The 22,738-nt window shown below is 32.2% G+C and overlaps 1 protein-coding gene across 2 annotated transcripts; it reads right to left on the minus strand.

Annotated features, from left to right (window-relative positions):
* Positions 1-12,165: 12,165 nt before the first annotated feature.
* Positions 12,166-22,300, minus strand: LOC115878997 (putative lysozyme-like protein). Of its 2 annotated transcripts, XM_030895618.1 has the most exons (5): positions 22,126-22,300; positions 19,368-19,604; positions 14,986-15,075; positions 13,577-13,703; positions 12,166-12,493 (listed from the first exon to the last, which is right to left on the minus strand). In XM_030895618.1, exons 1-5 carry the CDS (start codon positions 22,181-22,183, stop codon positions 12,340-12,342), a joined length of 666 nt encoding a protein of 221 aa, XP_030751478.1. In that variant the 5' UTR covers positions 22,184-22,300; the 3' UTR covers positions 12,166-12,339. The 2 variants fall into 2 exon arrangements, with proteins under 2 accessions (XP_030751478.1, XP_030751479.1); XM_030895619.1 differs by lacking the exon at positions 14,986-15,075.
* Positions 22,301-22,738: the final 438 nt, after the last annotated feature.

Below are 22,738 nucleotides of genomic sequence, written 5' to 3' on the forward strand. Positions count from 1 at the left end.
TATAGGGAATAGTGTCCGATTTGGTGAACATGTAGGCCATCCAGTCCAAAACTATGACACCTTCCGTGTCAAGACATTCTCTAGCCGCTCTGCTGATATGGGGAAGTGCACAATCGTGCATGAAGTTAAAATTATCCCCAATTGCAGCTCTCCAAAGCCTAACGATTGGTTTTAGGTTCTAGCACCTAAATCCATAATATAATCATATCCCACCCGTTAAAGTTTGTTGAAGTGGTTTTTGAGTTTTATTACTTTCTCTATGCTTCCAGTATAATATCTCCCCAGAACGTTACAGTTCGTCCTTTATATGTTGGTACAGATTTGGCAGCCTGGAACCTCGCTCATCTTCATGGAGTTCTGAGAACCCGAATTCGATGGTCATCTGAGTTTAGGCCAATTATTTTAGTTTCATCCGAAAAAAGAACATTTTGCCAATTCTCAATTGTCCAGTTTTGATGTTGAAGGCACCAATTTAGCTGGTCAATTTTATTTTGCCGAGATAACTGTGGGACCCGTAATTCAACCTTCAATCACGAAGTCTTTTTCTTATGGTTTCACACCTGTAGTTGCCAGAAGATATCTTTGTAGTTTTGGAAGAGAAACATTGGGATTTCCTCTAATAATTTGACTCACAAGCGGTATTGTTGTTCAGTTGTGACTCTGACGACTTTTTCTGGGCCTATTCTTGAGAGTCCCTAGTTTCAAGTAGGTACCTTGCATATGTTTTCGATCCAACACGCTGGATAACGCCTATTCTCTCTGCTACGTCTCTTTGGGGCATTCCTTGTTCAATGAGAGCAATCATTTTTCCTCTCTGTTCGTCTGTTAATCCAACATAAGAATTTTTTTTTGGATCGAATGAAAGTTAATTATCGTGATTTTACTACTGAACACAAAATTCCAAGAAAATAAATCGCAGCAGTCGTTTATTCTTTATTCTCATGTTTATTAACAACAAAAAGCCTTCTTCCATCTTAAACTTCTTGTATACCATTTTTTCCTTGCTCAAAGTTAAATCAGAAATAAAAAAGTATAAATCAGTGATTCCATATAAGTTTGGTTGTGAATAAATAAAAAGTAGCCGAATAGGGCGAATATCGAATACCTAGTAGCCAAATATTCGTGGCATCTCTAATCTATAGTATCTTATCCCTTGCCAATGTGTTTTCACCACAGGCCAATTTCTTACAATAAACTGATAGTGGTCTCCCTGTAGTTGGAAAAGAGATTTATAATATAATGTTATTAGCTTCACTGAAAATGAATTTAAGATTGCGTGTTTTTGAATCCTTGAATTTTGATTCATTATAAGTTTATTTTGTTAAAAATCAATAAGTGTTCTTATTGGAAACATTTAATATGTCTAAATATTTCTATATTTGTTTGAATATATCTATCGGTCATGCGGGTCATGTCCAATATTTGGAGCCGAATAAGAACTTCAAAAACGTCTAAAGCTACATTCGCAATCAATTCGCTGGCCGAGTGGTACTTTGGCACGCAAGCTTATCATATGTACTTCAGTGTAATCATTCACAACAAAATTCGACGCCAGAGTGCAAGTTGAAGTTGGATTGAAAGCTTGCAAGCTGCAAACTTCCACTTCAGCACGGAATTTTCGTTTGACAATTATGACAATTTTGACATTTAAATTTTAATAATTATTTTGTTTGTGTTGTTATTACAAGCCATTTTCCTGTGAAAAGTAAATATTTATTATTAAAAGAAAAATGAGTGAAGTGGACGCTATTCCTATTATATTAGGACTTGTGGCTTTGCTGTTAAAAAAACGGCAATTATTGTTGCAGCTCAATAATTCGCTTGATCGTAAATCAAGGGGTTTACCAAAATCCAAAAAATGGTTAAAATCAATTAAAGGCGAGAAAAAGTTTTGGGTGCTACGAAAATCTTTTGAGACACATTGCAGACACATTGTAGAAAAAAATCATCACTAAATGGCGTTCTTGTTTCCATTTTTCTAAACATAAAAACTTGGAAAACTTAATTAAGAACTGTTCCGGATTTTGCCTCTTCCATATGCTCTTCCAAAATGAAAACAAACAACTAACCTAAAAAAATGTCAGGAGACGTTTAAACACGCGTGCGCAAAATTCGACTTGAAATTTGTTGTGAATGGTTAATTTCGTGCCGACTTTAATGTCGAATTGCCACTTGGCCAGCGAATTGATTTCGAATGTAGCTTAAAACCATCCCACCACTATATTGCATCACTCGATCACCGTCTAGAATCTTTACAAATATACCTACGTCAGCCAGCGACATATAGATAAAAGACGAAAGGATGATGGCCATCGGTCTCGACAGCACACAGCAGAGGAGAAAACCAAGCCAAGCCGTTCGCAATATAATACCTCCAAACGAGGCGCTTCCAGCGGACCAACACAACCACTCCTCGCTATGTCACACATTTCATTGGACCAACTCCAACAATTCGCTGGTCCGCAGTCTTGGAAGGATCCGCTCCCCAAGTGTCCGCGTCAGCTGAGGGTCTGCAGATAGACTGTGACCGTGCGGGTAAAGGAACACCTTAGGTAATGGAACAGTCTAAGGTTTTCGATGGGACGTCGCTTGTTGTAGTGCTTCTGACAACCTACTAGGCGAACAAAGATACTCGGTTCATGGAATTTATTCGTTGTATGGATGTGAATGTTGTCGACTGAAAGCTGTTGTTGCGTGGATGGATATAGGAGGTTTTATATTTAGAATACTTACGAAGGAATGATGACTCGTAACAAGAATATTAGGGAAGTTTTTAATGATTCACTTATTAGACAGAATGATCATGTTGTAGAATCTATACTAATATATAAAATCCTTAAGTGACTGACTCACTGATTAATCACGATCCTGCTCAAACCACTCAACGTAAGAAGCTCAATTTTGGCATACAGGTTGATTTTAGGGTGTAGGGGTTCGATAAGAATGGATTTTCCGAAATTCCAGTTCCAAGAGGGTGAAACCACCCCTCAAATATTACAATATTTTTTATTTAAAAAACGGTCAAGTTTTCGAAAAAAACGCTTAAACACGTATATTTTATTTTGTTTTTTACATATTTTAAGATTTTTTAAAAATGTATACAGGGTGTTTCGAAAAATCTGGTCATTGATTAATCACGGTCCTCCTTAAAGCGCTTGACGTAAAAAGCTGATTTTTGGAAAACGGATTGACTTTAGGGTGTAGAGGTTCGATAAGAAGGGATTTTTCGAAACTCGAATTCTAAGGGGGCGAAACCACCCCTCAAATATTAGAGTATTTTTTATTAAAAAACCGGTGAGTTTTTCGGAAAAACTCTTAAACACGTATATTTTATTTTGTTGTTTTACATATTTTAAGAGTTTTTAAAAATTTATACAGGGTGTTTCATAAAATATGACCATTGAGTAATCATTACGATTCTGCTTAAACTGCTTGACATTTAAAGCTGATTTTTGGCAAACGGATTGACTGTGGAGTGTAGAGGTTCGATAAGGAGGGGTTTCTCGAATCTCAAATTCCAAGAGGGTGAAAATGCCCCTCAAACATTACAATATTTGTTATTTAAAAAACGGTTAGTCTTTCGGGAAAACGCTTGGACACGCATAATTTATTTGTTTTTTTTTACATATTTTGAAATTTTTTATAAAGTCATACAGGGTGTTCCAAAAAGTTGGGTAATTTGTTAACCACGATTCTGCTTAAACTGCTTGGCGTAAAGAGCTTATTTTTGGCAAACGGATAGACGGAAGTTATACAATAATATCGCCATGTTGTTTTTTCTCATGCTGACATAAATGTGAGAAAATTTTATCCAGTTTGTATGTTATTGGAAATTCTTGCTTTGCTTTATCATCACCATTACAAATGATTAATTCGACGCGGGCGAAGTCGCTGGTACACGCTAGTCACTAAATAAAATGATTTTCTTAGAAATTGTTTAATTAAACACTACAACCCAATATTATTATTATTATTATTTTTGCACTGTTAAAGATAGGCTTAGAAATTACTTAGATACATTTATCAGTAGCTCTTCACTTGTTAAATGAGAGGTAGTAGATAATGAAAAATAGTGTAAAAAGTGTACCGCTTTGCACAAAAGTTACAAAAATACCAAATTTTTTGGATTGGGTGGTTGTGAGTTGTGATTACTGTGATTTTTTTTAGTACGACCTCTTTTATGTATTTTTATGTATTTTTTTTTTAGATTTTTATAAGCATTATTTCAACAGTAATATAAATTTTTCAAAAGACTTGCAAATGGTACGAATCGGGAGACTGGTTGCCGAACTCGTACAGTTGTACAAATATAGGAAGAGACTTGGGGATAGCACCGGTCGCGTGTTATTTTATATTTCTCACGTCTCTAGCTATACTTGTTAAGTTGTACCACTATTCAATTTATATCGTACTTACCATCTCAAATATATCTGAAACATATCTACGTATCCATATTTAGCCATAAGCTTAAAGTGGATTAAAAAAATAGCATCAGGCTTTAAGTTGTTAATTATTACCTATTATCATCAATTATTGTTAGTTTAGTTTGCAGGTAATCCTGTGCCTCAAACCAGCATCTGTGTAAACAGTTCTATCTACAAACCAAATGTCAAACCTACACCCTACACCTCCAAAATCCATTTGTGGCATTTGCTATACTTCCAGCCAGTGGCGGATACAGAGGGGAGGCCCAAGGGACCCCCCTCCCCCTAAAATCCATAAATCGGGTTAAATTTTAGGCTTTTGGTTTAAAAATGACGCCCTAAAAAGGATATTCTACATAACTTTTTATTTGGACCCCCCTAAAATAAATTCCTGTATCCGCCGCTGCTTCCAGCTTTACTGTAATATCACAGCTTAAGTAAAAACCAGCTCGGACAGTGTAGCGTGCCGCTTTGATCATTTTACGCTCGGATTTGCGATTCGAAAGAGGGAGAACACTAGAGCAGCGAGCTCCCTCGCAGCAACCAATAGCCGCGTAAGCGCCAGTCAGCCAAAGGCGTATTAAAAACATTTTTACACGTGACATAAAAAATTATTCGACTGGTGCTAGAACATAATTTAGATACACGTTTTTTAAATTGTTGACTTTAAATAAATATGCATTCTGAAAGAAAAACATTTAAAAAACAAAGAAACCAAAGAAAAAGCCAAATACCTCTGGTTAAATATAAGAAAAAATCGAATTAAAATCTTCCGTAATACGGCCCTACGCGTCACCGGTGGAGGCTATGCATCGACTGAATGAGGCTGACTGTCGCTCGCTTAATTCAGTTAAGCATCGCCGGAGTGGGGCGTTTTAAATTCGAGCGTTGGAAAAATTGGCGAGTGTCCAAGCTATATTATTCTATAAGCTGTGGTAATATTCCTAAAGCATAATGGTACAAATTGGGCAACCATATAGAAGTACTGTTTTGACAATATCATTTTATCATCTCTCGAATGGTTTAAGTCGTATCTGAGCAACAGAAGTCAACTTGTGAGGGTGGATACCACGTTGTCTTCTAGCAAACCAATAGAATGTGGAGTACCACAAGGCTCAATACTAGGCCCTATTTTGTTTCTTCTTTTTATTAACGACATTGCTAACATGAACATCAGGGGCAAAATATGTATTTTTGCGGACGACACTAGCGTCACTTGGAGCAACAAGGACCTCACGGCACTTCATAGGATTATATCAAATGACTTAATCACCATTAAATCTTGGTGCGATTCGAATCTCCTGAGTCTCAACATTTCTAAAACTAAAGGTTTGTCGTATAAAAACTCGTTGCAGCCTTTTGTACTTAACAACACCATCATTGACGTCGTAAAATCTGTAAAATTCTTAGGGCTTGTTGTGGACAATTCTCTGAAATGGGACATACATATCGAAGCTTTGTCGAAAAAATTGAGCTCTGCCTGTTTTGCATTAAGATCTGTTTCTAAGGAGCTTAACTTGTCAGTGGCTAGAACTGTTTATTATGCACTTTTTGAGTCGCACCTCAGGTATGCCCTTCCATTCTGGGGTACATGTTGTGCGACTCAATTTGACCGCATTTTCAAGCTCCAGAAGAGAGCTGTTCGATATGCACTGGGACTAAACAGCAGAACTCATTGCCGGGACTTTTTTAAAGAATTAAAAATATTGACTCTTCCTTCCTTATTTATATTTGAATCCGTTTGCCTAATACGTAAACATGTATCAGCTTCTCAAGAAAGGCCATCTCACACTTATCCACTCAGGAACGCGGAGCAAGATCTTTATCTACCTACCCCACGCTCAGAGTTAGTTAAAAGTTCAATATTATACAACTCGAAAAAAATGCACAATCACCTGCCATTTGAAATCAAATCCATAACATCATTTTTTTCATTTCGCAAAGCATTGAACTCTTATTTACTAGACAAGGTTTTCTACGCCGTAAATGAATTATATTTTGAAAATCGAATTTGATCTTGTAAACGCTGGTCTAATGTTTGCTATTGCTATATTTACTAATGACATCGAAATAAATTTATTTAGAGGTCATTGGTATTTTACTATAAACTAACTAAATATTTTTGAATATTATTTTTATTTTTTTGTTCTTTGACATTGTAAACATTTATAAATGTTTATAATATTATTTGTATAATGTTTTGTACTATCTTTTGTTTGTTTGTTTGTGTACCTTGTTTTTTTACTTTGTTTGTTAGTTTACCTTTGTCTACAAATTGAAAAATTTTTTGACAATAAAGGCATTTATTTATTTATTTATTTATTTATTATTATCAATAAAATAACAAAATAAATTATCAAGTAAATTATGTAACAGTCTTTTTAGAAGAAAGGTGATATTTAAGTTTAACCATGGGGATACAATACAAAATTCCTTACCATAAGTCATCAACATTAGAAAACATACATACAAAGAATTTTTTAAATGTAATTTTTCAACAAGCACTTATGCTACTTGTCTTTGCTAGATACTAAATCATGTCCAGTTTTATTCTGTCAATTATTCAAAAATCAATGCTGATAGACCTAGCGATCAACGCACAGCTCAGATCTTTAGGTCTAAAACATTAAACTTTGCACAAATGTTTCTCCATTTTTTTTTAAATTTTAACAATTGCAATTAATGCAAGCTCGTATTAAAATATTTCTATATTATAAAATAACTCTAGAACCAAATACAAAAACTTCATTTCAGCCCATATCATGTAATTAAAAACTCCTGCGATCATCCGGCGTTTAAACCATTGGAATTGAAAGCATGCAGAACAAAAACGACTACAGGTGTAGAGAGAAGGCATCCTTTTTCCCCTTCCAACTCTAGCTCTCGTCGTTCAGTGAATCCGAAACATCTGCGCCTTGCGTCCTTGCTTTTATCTCATCGTGCTCCTACGTAGACCCAGGCAAAAGCCCACCAGGCAACGGCATGCAGGCAAGATCCCCTTTTGGAAGCCAGCCCGTTGCCCAGCCATCGCATCGGCTCGATGCTGAAACGGCTGTATCTTCGATCGCCAGCAGCCATGTTTGGCACCGTCATCCTTTTCAGGCACTTGGGGCGGGTATTTTTAGTTCACCAAGCCGACTGATAGACGTCTAGCTAAAACCTTTTTGGAGCCTTTCTTTGCTCTTTCATATTGGATTTGGGTTTAGTTTCTTACGTCTGACTAATAAAAGAGTTTTTGAATAAATCTTTCATCAAAATGTGATTTGAAAATTGATGTTTTTGTTTAATAAAATTACGTATCAAGGGATTTAAGATTTCAATTAGCCTTTTATTAGTAATATATCTTTTAAAGGTAATATTAAATACTGTAGGATATATACAGATGCTAACAAACCAATTTACCAGTTGCAATGTTGTTTAATTACTGTATCAGCTGGAATTATATTGAGTCTGTAACTATTTTACGATATTCAAATAGTTGTGCACGTTAGTGAATAAAAAGTTAAGTTAGTAAGCCGAGTTTCCTTAAATTGGGGTTTTTGACCAATTTGTTTTAGATAGAGAAAGAATTTAGATAGAGAAGCTTAGTAGAAAGTAGACAACACTTCATATAAGTACCCAAACTTTGAATGGGTACTTGGCAAATACATTTCTTTGAACACCACCATATAGCCTCTTCATCCATATCCATTATACTTTAATTCGACAAATTTCTCGTGCTATTATGCAATATTATCATAAATAGTTAGGACATTTTTTAAACGTTAAGAACATTCTTCATGTTCCAAGCTTATACATCCCAAGAAATACATCGGCTTTCTAAAATTTGACATGATACATCATCCCACTCATCTTTGATTTACTTAGATATGGTTCAAAGAGAAATACTTGATGACAGCTCCATACATTTTTTTTAAATGTTATATGCATATTTTAAAGACTGTTTAGCCATCGTTCACAGTTACGTCATCATTATTTGTCAAATATGAATTTTAAGGTGTGTCTGAGATCAGTTCATATTGTTTAGAATATTTTAAGTACGTTTCTATATTACTGATTAACCTAGTTCCGTTTTTTTCGGCATTTATTCATTTTTTCTTGAACTTTTCATCAGTTTCCCTGATCCCTTTAATTCCAATCTTTTGGACTGTTGAAATTTCTATTTCAAAAGCATCAGCAACTAGCTATATTATCTAAAAACGCTATGAATTTGTATTTTACATAGGAATATTACACCTTTGCATTGTACTTACTTTATATAAGGCGTTCACGGGCCAAGAGTGTTCTACCAGCGTCTCTTTCTCGAGAAAAATAATTTATAAACTTAGCAATGAGTTCTTGTTTATTTTGGTTAAATATTTGAGGCATTTTCACAATAAAAAGTTTGAATTTTGTTTTACAGCAACATTCAAATTTTAATTTTGACATTGATCGATGTCCGTCAGTAAGATTACAACCCCAAATCAAATGACAATGACAATTACTAAAAAGAATATGCAGTAATTTACGAAATGCCGTAATGACGTCACCAGTCTCTTTCATCTGGTTAGCAAGTGATTGATAGAGTTTGAGCTTATGTCGTCAAAGAATTACAACATTAACGTGATTTTTAATTTCATTAATTTGTTAAAGACGAATCTGGATACTCCAAAACAATCCAAGCTCAGCAGCAATTCCAATATACAATTGCACCCCCCAGAAAAGCTCCCTATTGCTCGACGAACTATCGATTTTTTACTCCCTCTTTTGCCTCACCTAAAAAAAACCTTTGTAAATTTTAGAGTCGATACTGGCACTTTCCAAAATCAAACTGCTGAGGTAATTGAATTTTGTTACATATTCCAGTAGTTATTCTCCGATTTTTATACAATATGCATGTAGAATATGTTTAAAGAATATATAGAATATATTTTATGTAACCTAAAAATCAAAAGAGGGCCACAATAGAAGAAGGACCACAAAAAACTAATCTATTATTATAAGAGAATGTCTAACTGTTCCTACTAGGTATACAATGTACTATCAACATGATTTTCAGTCAATTTATTTGGTATAAACCAATCTAAATACTCCAAAACAATCCAGACTAAACAAGAAATCCAATTCTACCCCCAGAAAATCTCCCTATACTCGCTGCTTTGCCATAAATTCTACTGTTCCTGCTCTACGAACTATCGATTTTTTACTCCTCTCCCCTTCGTACTTCCTTAAGTCCCTTACCCTTGTTAGAACGACGGTCTGACCCTATTCCATCCTTTATTCTCCTTTGCGACGGTAATCCCCTCGAGAAGGGTGGGTTCTGAGGGTGAAAACGGTACCCCGAACAAGCCTTTGGAGTGGTAGGTATATATCGATTTTATTACGGCCCAGCGCGAATAGAAGCAGCGAAGTAATGTAAGAGCTTTCTCTGCGTTGGTTTCGAAAGATTTTCTGATGGATAGTCGGACCTGGGACCCTTTTACGTTAAGGGAAGGAAGATTTTAATCATTTGAGACTTTCTTTGAGAGTACATTCGTTTAACCATGCCGTTTATAGTTACTTATATGACAAAAGGGTCGTTACAACGTTCTTTTTACAGCTGTGCTGGAGTAAACATATACCTATATTTGATACCCCAATTAAACTTTTAGTTACTTAATCGAGGGCGCGATTTTTAAATTCTTTGTTGAAAACCATGGCAACATATTCGTCGCCGGGCTGACTAACTTGAATTTAAATTTCCCGCTAGGGATTCAGGTGGTAGCTGTGCTGTAAAAGATGTCAAGCTACCACATTTATTTATTTATTTTCTGACATTTGTCGTGATATTTTAAGCTTAAAATTTTTTTCTAGCAGACCTTGCAGTCGAACATTGTTCTTTTTAGAACCTCTTTTAGTGCGAAGTGTACAAGATAGCTTAATAGCCGTAAAAACTCATCGCAACTTTATTAGAATATTTTGAACGGGAAAGCTGTAGTAATGACCATTTAAATCCGTTAAGTGCTGTTAAGGAGGTGAGTTTTGTTGATGAAATAATAACTGTTTATATATTTATAATTAATTTATTTTTGTTTGGTAAAATATTTTAATTAAAAGAAACTATGTAAAAGCGGGCAACGCTGTACTGGTTAAACTTAATCACGGGACTAAAAGTTTATTTGATACGAACATTTTGGTATAGGTATATTACGCTCTAAGCTTTTTCATAAAATATGGGACTAAAATACAATTTAGTAGGTACCAAATGATACCATATAGTCATAGTTTGGTGATATAGGATATATTAACACATATATTCTAGTTCTAGGTACTAATATATCACTAAGTACTCATTTTCTTGATGGTATGGTGAAGTAACTACAAAACAAAAATCGAAAGGCACAGTAAAAGTGACTGTTCTGTTAGTTCGTCATTAATAATTTTGTGAAAAGAATATTAACAATTTAATGACCCAGAGGTTACTTATTTTTTGTTATCATTATTATTACTATAACATACTTCCACATTAGTCCAAAAATATATACAGGGTGAGTTTTCTACGATGTTCTCTATGATGGGTATCTCGGAAACTACTGGAGATAGAGAGTTGGTTAAATGGGGAAAGAATTGCAATTTTGTGGGGTCACAAATATGCGCCTTTCAGATTTTTGAAAAAGTTCATGGCTTACTAGATATTTCGAAAATAACAAATTTTGGCTATTTTTAAAATTGTCCCTAATTCCATTATAATTCATTTTAGACAAAATGTTTTCAGATAAAAGTTGTAGATAATCACACCCTTAATGAGATTGTGCCCTCATTTTTTTCTAAAGACTAATTTTCTATGACACAAATATAAGTTTTTTAAATGGAAACCATAGTTGGCTATGACCTCATAAAAAGCGCCATTTTTAAGCTTTTCAGCGATATAAGTTATAATACTTTTTTTCGAAAAATTACTGTGTTATAGCCAATTCCTATCATTTTTAAACAATTTCACTTAGTTAGCCACGGAAACAAGTTCAATTGTCGTTGCTCTCAGAAATGTGAAACTGTCACATTCAAACTTTGTAAATTAAAATAAACAAAAATTGGTAGGATTTTTGATTCAACTTTTTTTGGCCATACATTTTCGAGGATACGTTGACCGGTGAACGTTACTTCGTTACTTACGTTTTTTAGACAACGAACGGTTTCCAATATATGTCCAACATGACTGTCATTATGACACACTCCCCCATAATGAAAGAAATGTTAAAAATTATTTATACCATAATTATGCGGAAGAAGTACGGAATTATACGGGAGAAGTTTAAGTCGATCGGTTGTTCTAGTAATTCAGTTTTAAAAAGATGCATTTATGTACTCAAAACAATGGCGGATTTTTGAACATTGTTTAAAATAAATTCATATTTATACATTTTGTTTATTTTAACTTACACAGTTTGGATGTGACAGTTTCACATTTCTGAGAGCAACGACGATTGAACTTCTTTCTTTTATCTGAAAACTTTTTGTCTAAAATACATTATAATGGAATTAGGGACAATTTTTAAAATAGCCAAAATTTATTTTTTTCGAAATATCTAGTAAGCCATGAACTTTTCGAAAATCTGAAAGGCGCATATTTATGACCCCACAAAACTGCAATTCTTTCCCCATTTAACCTACTCTCTCTAGTTTATCTATCTCCAATAGTTTCCGAGATACCCATAGAGAACATCGTAGGAAACTCACCCTGTATATGGTAATTTTATTTATTCAGGGCAAGCATAATACGGTATTATTAATATAATATTTATATATTTATTTAAATGTTTAGATCACATATAACAGCCAATATTATCTTAAAGAACCTTATTTGTTTGAGATATGAAAACCTTCAATTTCTTCTTTTTATTTTCGAAAATATATATTATTATGGCATTCTGAGTTTAACGTGTTATTTTCTTGGTTTTTAATATTTTCCAGATTGGACCGAGTACTTGATCTTGCCTTGACTGTCAACCGACGAAGAACTTTGTGAAAATGCCGCATTTGGTCCAGCTGCTTCTCCAGAAACGTGTACGCCACTGCCCTCGGCCTCTCCAAATCTCGAGAACAGAACAGGTCTAAAAAAAGATAAAAAAAAGTTTGGATAAGTGTAGAAAACTTGAGGAATTCCTAAGAAAAAGTATACAGGGTGTTCCGAACTGTATTCCGGAAACTTCGGCAGAATATTCTGCAGATAAAAATAAGTAAAAAAGTTCATATTATTTTATATTATAGTATTCAGACACCAATTTTTATCCAAATATTGACCTTACTTCAGAAACTATTCTGAAAAAATCGAAAAAAAATGAAATTTCTACACCCTGTATCTCCGAAATGAATTATTTTAGAACATACGTTTTTACGAACTTTTTTACTTATTTTTTATAAGTAAAATATGTTGCCTAAGTTTCCGAAATACAGTTCGGACCACCCTGTAGATATAATAAGTTTAAATATTCCTAAGTATTAATAAACTATTTTTTTTTTGGTAGAAATATTGAAGGCAAATTTTAAAACAGAAAATCTGGGCCACCCTCTATATATTTTTCTTCGCAACCATCACATACACAAGTGCATATTACACATTATTCACAGTAAAAATCAAGGTCCCACAACAAATAAAAACTGTTATTTCAAATTGAATTACATTGCCAGCCATTGTTTGAGAGCAGAAATTTAAATAAAAAGTTAATAGATCAATAAATAATTTTTGATATGAAAAAAATGGAAGAATATAAATGTAAATAGATGAGATATTGCTTTTGTGGTTTCTATAACAATTTAATTTAATTATGAACTAGGTATATATAGTGTAAATGTATTGGGAATCTTGGGTTTTCCCAAAAAAAAACCGTCAAACAATAGACGTAATCTTTTGATAGGTGTATATTTAAGAACGTTTCTGAGATATATACTAAACAACTTAGTTTTAATGGTATATGTTCGAAGAAACACCTCATTTTTAGTACAGTGAAATTAAGGAATTTTAAAAAAATACCAGTAAAAACAGTATGATCATAAATTGAGACCCTATTACAAACAGTATGTTTGTAATTTCTTATACCAATTTAAATGTCGTTTTCAAGCATTTTCGTCACATTACACATCACAAAACTATTAAATTACCTGGAAATTAAGCTGAATTAAAGATATTCTCTTACCCATTGTATCCTGCATCGTGTCCAGATCCTAGTCCACCGTAACTCGATCCTGACGAAGGACCAGATGCACCGTTGCCAGCGTTAGTGCTGGAAGTAGATCCTGCAAAGGAATGAGCACCAGTTCCACCTAAAACCATAGTCAGAATACATTACTTTTATTTTCAGAAGATTTAGGGATTTTTTTTTGTAAAATCGGCAACAACGCATTTTTGGGATGCTACCGAAAATGTATATTTTTTTGGATGATTTTTTTATAGTTTAGTTAAATTGTTGAGTTTAGTTTGCAATGGTAATTGACTTTGACAAAACAAAACTGTCAGGATTAAAATAAACTATGAACAAATCATCACAACATTTTTATAATAAGTGTAATATTAAATTAAAATTGAATATCCAACACCATGTGCAAATAATATAATATACTCCTATAATAGCCCGAAAAAGAAATACTTAGTAGGATTTAGTAAAAGATTTTTTGCTTGCCTTTGTTTTTGAAAGGTTTTGCATCATTATGTGTTTTTTAATTAGTGTTAAGTAATCTATATCTTAGACCTATCCACCATATTAATATTTAGAGAGTAATAATTTAGAATTAGTAATAATTAAGAATTAGTAATAATTAATAATTAGTAATAATTATTAATAATTAGTAATAAATAAGTATTAATAATTGAGAATTAGTAATAATCAATAATTAGTAATAACTCTAATTATTATTAAAATTAGTAATAATTAGAATTAATAGAAATTGTAATTATTAATTGCAACGTACAATAAACAATTGCAATTTACAATTAATATTTTTTGTAACTTGCAGCTGGCAATTTGCAAAATAAAAAATTGAAAATAATCTAGCTTGTTCTACTATATTTTGGAATATATTGCTCTTTACAATATTTGATAGTTGCAATTAAAAATAGCAATGTGCAATTAGTTGTGAAAATTTAGCTTTTTTCTGCAATATATTAAAATATTTTTTTAGCTATGATTTTATTCAATCTTTGCATGAACATATATTCCATACGATTAAAAAAAGGCGTCAGAGATGGCTTGGAAATGGAGATCACTGTCAATTTGTCTGTAAAATTTTATGGGTAATGTCATCGATCGCGTCATTTCCAAGCCAACTGGACGCCGTTTTTTTCGATCATAGGGTAACTAGACATTAAATTATTTTTGCGAACATATTTTAAAGAATTTAAACTAACAATCTTTTATATTTAAACGACACAAAAAGAAATAACTTTTGTATTAGTGGATTAGTCCAATATAGTTATTTTAGCTGATCTTAAAAGAATAGAATTATGAAGAGTTACAGAGTTTTAAGCTTCCTAGGATGTTTTAGTTAGTGTTAAACCTATTTTTCAAAGGGATTTAGTTGCAGGGCAAGGAAAAAACCTTTTACTTACCACCCGCATTCGAGGCGATGTTGTTCAAAAGGTCCTGGACCTGTCCCTGGATTTGGGACAATCCCTGGGCTACGTTGGGAATGTAATCCACTACAAAAGAGACAGATGTGGGAGTAATATATAGGGAGAAATAATTTTTATACCCAAAAAATCACTATTTAGATACTCAGTATGGATAAAAATAGTAGTTAACTGTCTTATAATTAAAATAAAGCAATGCAAAAGAAGCTGGATACATTTAAACAGTAAAAAAACACATATTTAAGATAGAATTTCATTTAATTTAAGAGTAAAAATTGTATAATTTTGACTAATATTCCGGTAAAAACATTAGTGTTTATAATCATAACTTTATAATCTTTATCGATCCTTAAAATACGTTTTCCTTAATACATATCGATATTTTTAAAGATCGATATAACTGTGCATCCTTACCCTATCGATGTTTTATGAAATTCGAATTCATGGTACATCCCTACTATGTATCTTTTTTAAAATTTTGCTCAAATATGACAAAATATCAGTTTTTAGCATTAAAAATGTAAAACCTCTAAATGAGAAACAAGCTTAATACATTTAAAATTTACACGAATAAATTAGTTCTCACAATTATAACTTTATAATCTCAATCGATCTTAAGAATATCGATATTTTTAAAAATCGATATGAGTCTACATCCCTACTAAATATTTTTGAGACACAATAATTATATTAATTTTTCCTTAGAATTTTTCTTTCTAAAAAATCGATATTTAAAATAAATTCGATGTCATGGTACATTCCTACTACCTTTTTTGAGATTTCAAAGGTCAGATATGATAAAAAATCAGTTTTTTAGCTTTAAAGAAGTAAACCTTCCGAAGATAAGGTCATAGAAAAATTAATCATGAATCAGAACATACATAAACAAACAAACAATGTGCTCCTTAATTGGTTATATACAAATACAACTTAACCAGAATATAATTATTGGCTTACAAATAATAATTTTCAATATCATTGATTATTTCATCGATATGAATAAGGATGCTGCCTTCTAAAGCTATATATACAGAGTGGTCACCCTCCTAAACTCACAAGTTAAATGAAAAGTTTCTTCAGATATTATAGTTTTCTAGATATTTTCGCCAGGCTTAGGGATAGCCTATATAAAGAAATTATTGAACTTTTACACAGGTGTTTAAATACAGACGTATTGATTTGTCTTCTACTGAGTGTTAATTACTTCTAAACATTCAAATTTCACCTTGAGAGCTTTAGTATGAGTCAAAAGATGAAATTATATACATCTGAATATGGAAATTAATGTAGATTTGTTTTTATTAATAGTATTTTACTGGTAAAATCAGTGATATAATTGTTAGTGCTATTAGAGTTTAAAATAATGCAAATAATACGTTTAAAGGTGTTAAAGTCTTTGATATAAAATACTGAGCCATCCTGTAGTTTGTTTCATGTATGAAGTAATTTAGTTATTTTTTTAGTTAATCCTTTATAGGGCAGTAACATTCTAAACAACAAATGAAGAAAAAAAAAACGTAAATATATTCAAAGTGCCTCTTAAAATTGACAGCACAGAGGCAAAAACTTAATTTATAGTTATTAACGTAATAAGGCCGATAAACAACAAATAACGGCCGGGCTGAAGTTTGTGATCCGAGGCGATAGCCGAGGATCATAAGCAGCCAAGGCCGTTATTTGTTATCGGCCGTGTTGCGTTCTAGATTTTTCGTCATACTGCAGATTTTTTAGAGCAATAAACACTACTATTTAATAACAAATTTTATTGAACAATAACACAAGTAAGGATAAAAAATACATAATGTCTTATACTAAAATTCATTTTTCATGATAATGAACATGGAAATTAAAAGTGCACTTGTTGTTCTTAGAAATCTGTAATCCTTCCAGGGGATTTACAGATTTTATAGAAGAAGATGATGCTACTGAAGAATGGCAAATATTTGTATCCACTAAAGACACATTATTTTGGAGCTATCATGAAAAAAGTTGATTTGTTATTTTCATTCTTTTGGAAACTGATTTTTCTATGTAAGTTTCTGCCACTGTTGAAGACTCCCATCCTCCTAGCTCCTTTAGCGATAGTAAATCACCACCATTTTCGGCGAGCATGGTTGCTGATGATCTACGAAATGAATGCCCGTATAACGTTCTGGATTCTCCCAAGTTCAAAATTTTGCAATTTTCTGCGGTACGCTCCCGAGGGTATGTATACCGACGATTTGCTTAACACACTTGCCTTTCTTGTAACCAATGAAAAATTTTGGATTGTCAAAGTTACGAGGACGCAGGTTGATGTATTTTTGTATAAACCATAGGCATCAAACGGAAGGCCCGTTTTGGAATAAGAAATTTCCTATCTTTCTTATTTTAGTATTTCTTAATGAGACAAGAATATTTTTCTCCGAATCTTCGAAATCATCAACTGTGAGTGACCAAAGCTCGCTGCGCCTACAAGCTCCAAGAATACCAAGCACCAATACAATTTTTTCGAGTAACCAGGTGTAATCATCGGCATCCAGTAGAAAATTATTTATGTCATTCTCCGACAGAACTTTTGGCTTTTTTGGTGAATAACCTTCGTTTTGCGCCTCAGAAACATGAACAGTTTACCAAATCTATGAACAAATATAATTTAGATGAGTATGATTAAATATCGAAGAATATAATGGCTTTTACCTTGATATGTCGATGTTTTCATATACTCTCAACGCAAGCTTCAGCATGGATATCTTTGTCCACAGTGATGTAGGAGAATACATTTCAGACATTCTTTTAGCATAAGCCAGCAATACCGCTTCATTTACGCTGTTTATACTTCTATCCTGCCGCCACTTCAAAAAATTGTCATATTCCTGCTGATATCTCTCTCTGGTTATAGTCGGAAGTAAATTTTGAGTAGCCGCAGCCGCTTCCTCCTGTATTTCCAACGGAATTTCTCGCGACATCTCGCTATGGTCTATTTTCCCAATTTTTGAAAAGTCCAACTGACAATAAATAGTCATTGTTGCAGGTGACAGACGTTACGATTACCTTAGAAACTTAACGGCCGCCGGCCGTTATGATAACGTCCGGCGGACGTTATATGCATCTTTTCCATTCTGATTTTGCTTATGTTATAATAATATAACAATATAGTATGACGAAAAAACTGTAACAGCTAGCTTTACCAGGTCAAAATTAAAATGCCAGAAGTATTGTACTGCTTACAGTTATATCCAAGATGAACGTGATAAAATTTTTTAAAAAACCTATCGGTTTATAGGTAATTTATTTTTGTAAATTGCTTGATTTGCTCCTGCTAAAGTAGGTATTTGACCTCCTTCAATACAACGGTGAAAAATTCATTCTTTTTTTACCCAATTCAAATTCAGAAACAAATAAGAACTGTTTAAACAAAATTATCGCTAAAAGAATAAAAATAAATCAGTGGGTATTGGATGGAAAACATTGAATGCCCTCCACTAAAGAAGAGTTGATCAAGAAAGATCAATAGTAAGCAAAAAAATACAATAATTCTTGTTGCAAAAAGAATAAAATATAGCAAACACAGAAATATAATTTTTAGATATTGACGTTCTGCTTGGTATAAATAAAATATGATCTTTGAAAGACTAAAGTGTATAAAGTCGAACCATTTTAGATTGGGCATTTAAAATTTTCGAGATTTTTAGCATCCCTGGATTTAATAGAGACCATATCCATGACAAACTGAAGCAAAGTGAGTATCCAGTTAATAGTCTATTACGCTGTACTTTCTGGTCTCTCTCAGGGGTCGGGTAAAGCGGGTGTATGGCCGAAGGAAATATATATAATATTTCAGAAATCTGCCTAAGGCCTAGCCCGATCCTGTCGTGTTAATACCAAAATTCCAAACACACGTGCTTTGATTAAGGCTTGATTAAGGTTTGCAGAGCTTCAGCATTTGCCATAAAATAGCGAAATAGCATATAAATTATATATCGTTGTAATCACAAAACTTCAATCTATTTCCGTATTGTAACGGAATTTTAAATTAGGTCTTTATTTTCGAGGAAATTTAGTCCAAACATAAGGAATATTTTGTTGATGATTGACCATCAAAATCTTAAAAATAAAGAAGTTGTCTAAAAATGTGCTACAATACGGATATAGTAAAATCCTTTATCTTTAATTTCCTTCTTCATTTGTGTAAAAATACCTAGCTAGTTTGACATAAAACGTTAAATGCCGAACGCTTATTTTGCTATTTTTTTGGACTAGTGAAATTGATTCTTAAGCACCATAGTGGAAACCATATAACAATATCCTGGCAGAACAATATATTCATAAATCAAAATATTTTGATGTAATCTCTTGAGGGATCAAATAACCTCACTCACCTCCATAATAAGGAAGGTTTCCTCCACCACTGCCTCCTGTTGATCCACCTGCTGAACTTCCTGCAGAAGCGCTGGCGTGACTACTGGCTGATGAATAAGCTCCTGAAGATCCACCTCCTCTTCTTATTCTGAGTAAAGGTTCCATGATATCTCTTCTGTTCCTTACGTAGACCAAGTCGGATTTTTTACCGAAATGGTCGATTATGTAGAAGGATTTTGGAATATACTGACCAGGTTCTAGAAAAAAATGATATTTTGATATAAAAAAAGAATAATAAAGGTCTAGAATATATCTTCTGGGGTTAGAAACGACTATAAAACAATCCAAACAAACTTAAGGAATGAACTATGCACTCTTTTTTGGTTACTGGATTATTGAGTATTTATTTATTAAGTTTTTGCAATATAACCATTTTTACATTAACTTTCCTTTACAAACTTCGAGAAGGCTTTTGGCTTGATACTAAGACAATAAGAAAAGCCCTAACGGAACAAGGAATAGACATATGCCTTATATAGAAACTCTTGCCAATATATATAAAGAAAAGCCAAAGCAAGAGTAATGATATAACCAGGGTTGTTCACCACATACGACACGGAGTATTGTAGCTAAACGATCACATTTTTACAAATTGTAAGTTTGGGGTTCGTTGAAGGACTATTTTTACAAGATACAGAGTGTCCCAAATAAATAAAAAATATCAAAGTTGTATTTTTTTAAATGGAAAACCCTGTATATTATTGCATTTTTAGTTTCTACGATTAAAATAAAGGTAAATTTGATTAAGGTTTATTATACTTAAACCTTATTGTTTTTGAAATATTTTCAATTTTGTGAAACTGCAGTAAAAATTTTAAAGCTTCATTTCTCCAAGGGTATCAATGTTTTTAATACTAAATATTTAATGAAGTTTGTTTATTGATCAGTTATTGTGTTGCAATAATAAAAATAATACTACCTTATACAGAGTGTTACACCATAATTCGAAATGGTTGAACGATAAGCTGGAAATAACGATGATTACGATGATGACTTTAACTTTCTACACATTTAAATCTTCCTATAAATTATAAAATTGGAAGTTATTGATGCTTTTTAACTAAAAATATTCTATAACCGTGTCCTCGGATGAAAATTTGATATAGAAAAGAATTCTAGACTGTAAGTACGAAAAGAAAACCAATAATTCTATTTTTAGACGATTTTTTGACTAATGTAATATCACACCAACATGACGATGAGCTAATCTAAGAGCCTTAATTTGAATTAATTATTCAGTATTAATTATTAAAAGATAAAGATTCTCATCTATGTTTAATTTAAATTAAAAAAAAATAACCGGAGGTTTTTTTATTGAAAAAGATGACAAAAATGATTGAATCAATTTCCTGGAAGGTATATAACAGGCAAGAATAGATTATTATTAAATCAATATATATTATGTAAATTTAGAAATTGTGTACTTATTCTATAAAAATATTCTTATTAACAAAGTCTTTTATGGAGTTGTCAAAATATAGAAATTAATTTTCTGGTTTTGAGCTACTAATACCATACCAGGAGACTTCATAAAAGAATTACAGCCATTTTTGTGAAGCATCTGCTTTTTATTTATTATTTAATAAAAATTTGTATACAAAACCACAGAGGCTTTCACGTTTGTCACGTTTAACGACAATTAAACGTCTAATTGTAAAAAAACCTAAATATTAAATCCTATTAATAAATATTGTTTTATTTTAAAAAGTAAAAAATGGCTATAAATATTAATTTTATCTTACAGAATAGTAAATACTTAACAAAACACGAAATTAGATATGAATTGTTTATGATCTAAAATACAAGATGTGTCATTTGATGTATTTGAGAAAACATAACTTCAAATTTCGGGTCACCCTGTATATACCAAAAAATATATCGAATTTACTATGATGGATTACTTAGACCTGTTTAGAAGAGGATATAGTATTTCCATTTTAAAATCTTCAATAAAGGTTCAAATGTGTGGAAAAATAGTCACATTTAAAAAAATTACTCATGGGTGTAAATTATGGCATTATGGAATTTTTAGCATGGAAATTTTATGGCAAATCCACTGAGCCAAAAAATTGTACAGTCTTTTATCTAAAAAAGTAACCATAATGTAGCTATATTGAAATATAATTTTTAAATATATACTTGCAATTTGCAATGCTCGGAAGCACAAAATGAATTTTATATAAAAAAAAATATTAATAATATAGTTATTTTATTTGAGATGATGATGTGATCATTTTGTGCTTTAATCACAAAGGTATACACAATTACTTTTTACAAAAAAAATATACAGGGTGCGTCACAAGCATAGGAATCAACTCAATAATTATAGAAATGACAATTTAAGTACCATAATTCTTGAAACTTCAATCTGAATAAAAAACAAACTCTGTTCTGCAGAATAAAATATTCAACAAACCAGGCATCTTTTGAAATTTTCAACTTTTTATATATAATTAGCTTTAAAAAATTAACTGGGACTTTTACGTAAGTATATTTGTAATGGACTTTTTTGGTAAATTATCAACTGGACATAAAAATAAGTGAGAAAACCTTGTAGTAATTGTATAGCAAACAATATTTTGCTCTCATATTTTGCTATAAAATTGAAATTATATAAAATCATGGAATATTTTGGATAGGAAACCATATAACAATATCCTGCAGAACAATATATTCATAAATCAAAATATTTTGATAGATTTTTCAAAAAAAACTTACGATAAGCCAATGCAACTCCAACCAATGCAACCAGCACGAACAATTTTACTGAAATCATCGCAAAACCTGCAATTATTATTGTTAAAAACCGGTATTATTGTTATTATATTGTTGTTAAATATCCTGCGCGAATCACACTCACTCAACTCTTCAAAACAGACCGTCAGATTTACTGCGATTTCTGTTTTAAAAGAACTATAGCACCTGTTCCCCCCCTCTCCACTGGTCCCCCCGTTTAATGGTCCCCAAAAGGAGGAATTACCTGTTTCGAATTATGTTTATTTAACGTATTGTTCGATTATAGAGGGTGTCCAACATATTACCAAATCTTTTTTAACCATTATAATGCGAAAAGAAATAGAATATCAAGATTTTTACACTGATGCATACGACTTCTGAATTTTTAAAAAAACTATAATAATATGGCTTTTCCATGATAGAGAAATTTCAAAAACAATAAACATTTTCATAGGTGTGTTTTAATTCTAAAATTGCTGTAAATCTTTAATGTTTTCTTCAAAAACGAATAATCTCCAATAAAAATAAATAAGCTATTGAGATGAACCAAAAAACAAACTATTGGGAAAAGATACATCTTGATGATGAAGTGTTT

Source organism: Sitophilus oryzae, unplaced genomic scaffold (assembly GCF_002938485.1).
Source record: "Sitophilus oryzae breed Bouriz unplaced genomic scaffold, Soryzae_2.0 scaffold_154_pilon_pilon, whole genome shotgun sequence".
Taxonomy (NCBI): Eukaryota; Metazoa; Arthropoda; class Insecta; order Coleoptera; family Curculionidae; genus Sitophilus; species Sitophilus oryzae.

Coding starts and splice junctions, on each gene's coding strand:
- LOC115878997 (XM_030895618.1), bottom strand. CDS start 22,183: ATGATTTCAGTAAAATTGTTCGTGCTGGTTGCATTGGTTGGAGTTGCA. Junction 19,605..22,125: donor TGGAGTTGCATTGGCTTATC/GTAAGTTTTTTT, acceptor ATTTTTTTCTAG/AACCTGGTCAGTATATTCCA. Junction 13,704..14,985: donor CATCGCCTCGAATGCGGGTG/GTAAGTAAAAGG, acceptor CTATGGTTTTAG/GTGGAACTGGTGCTCATTCC.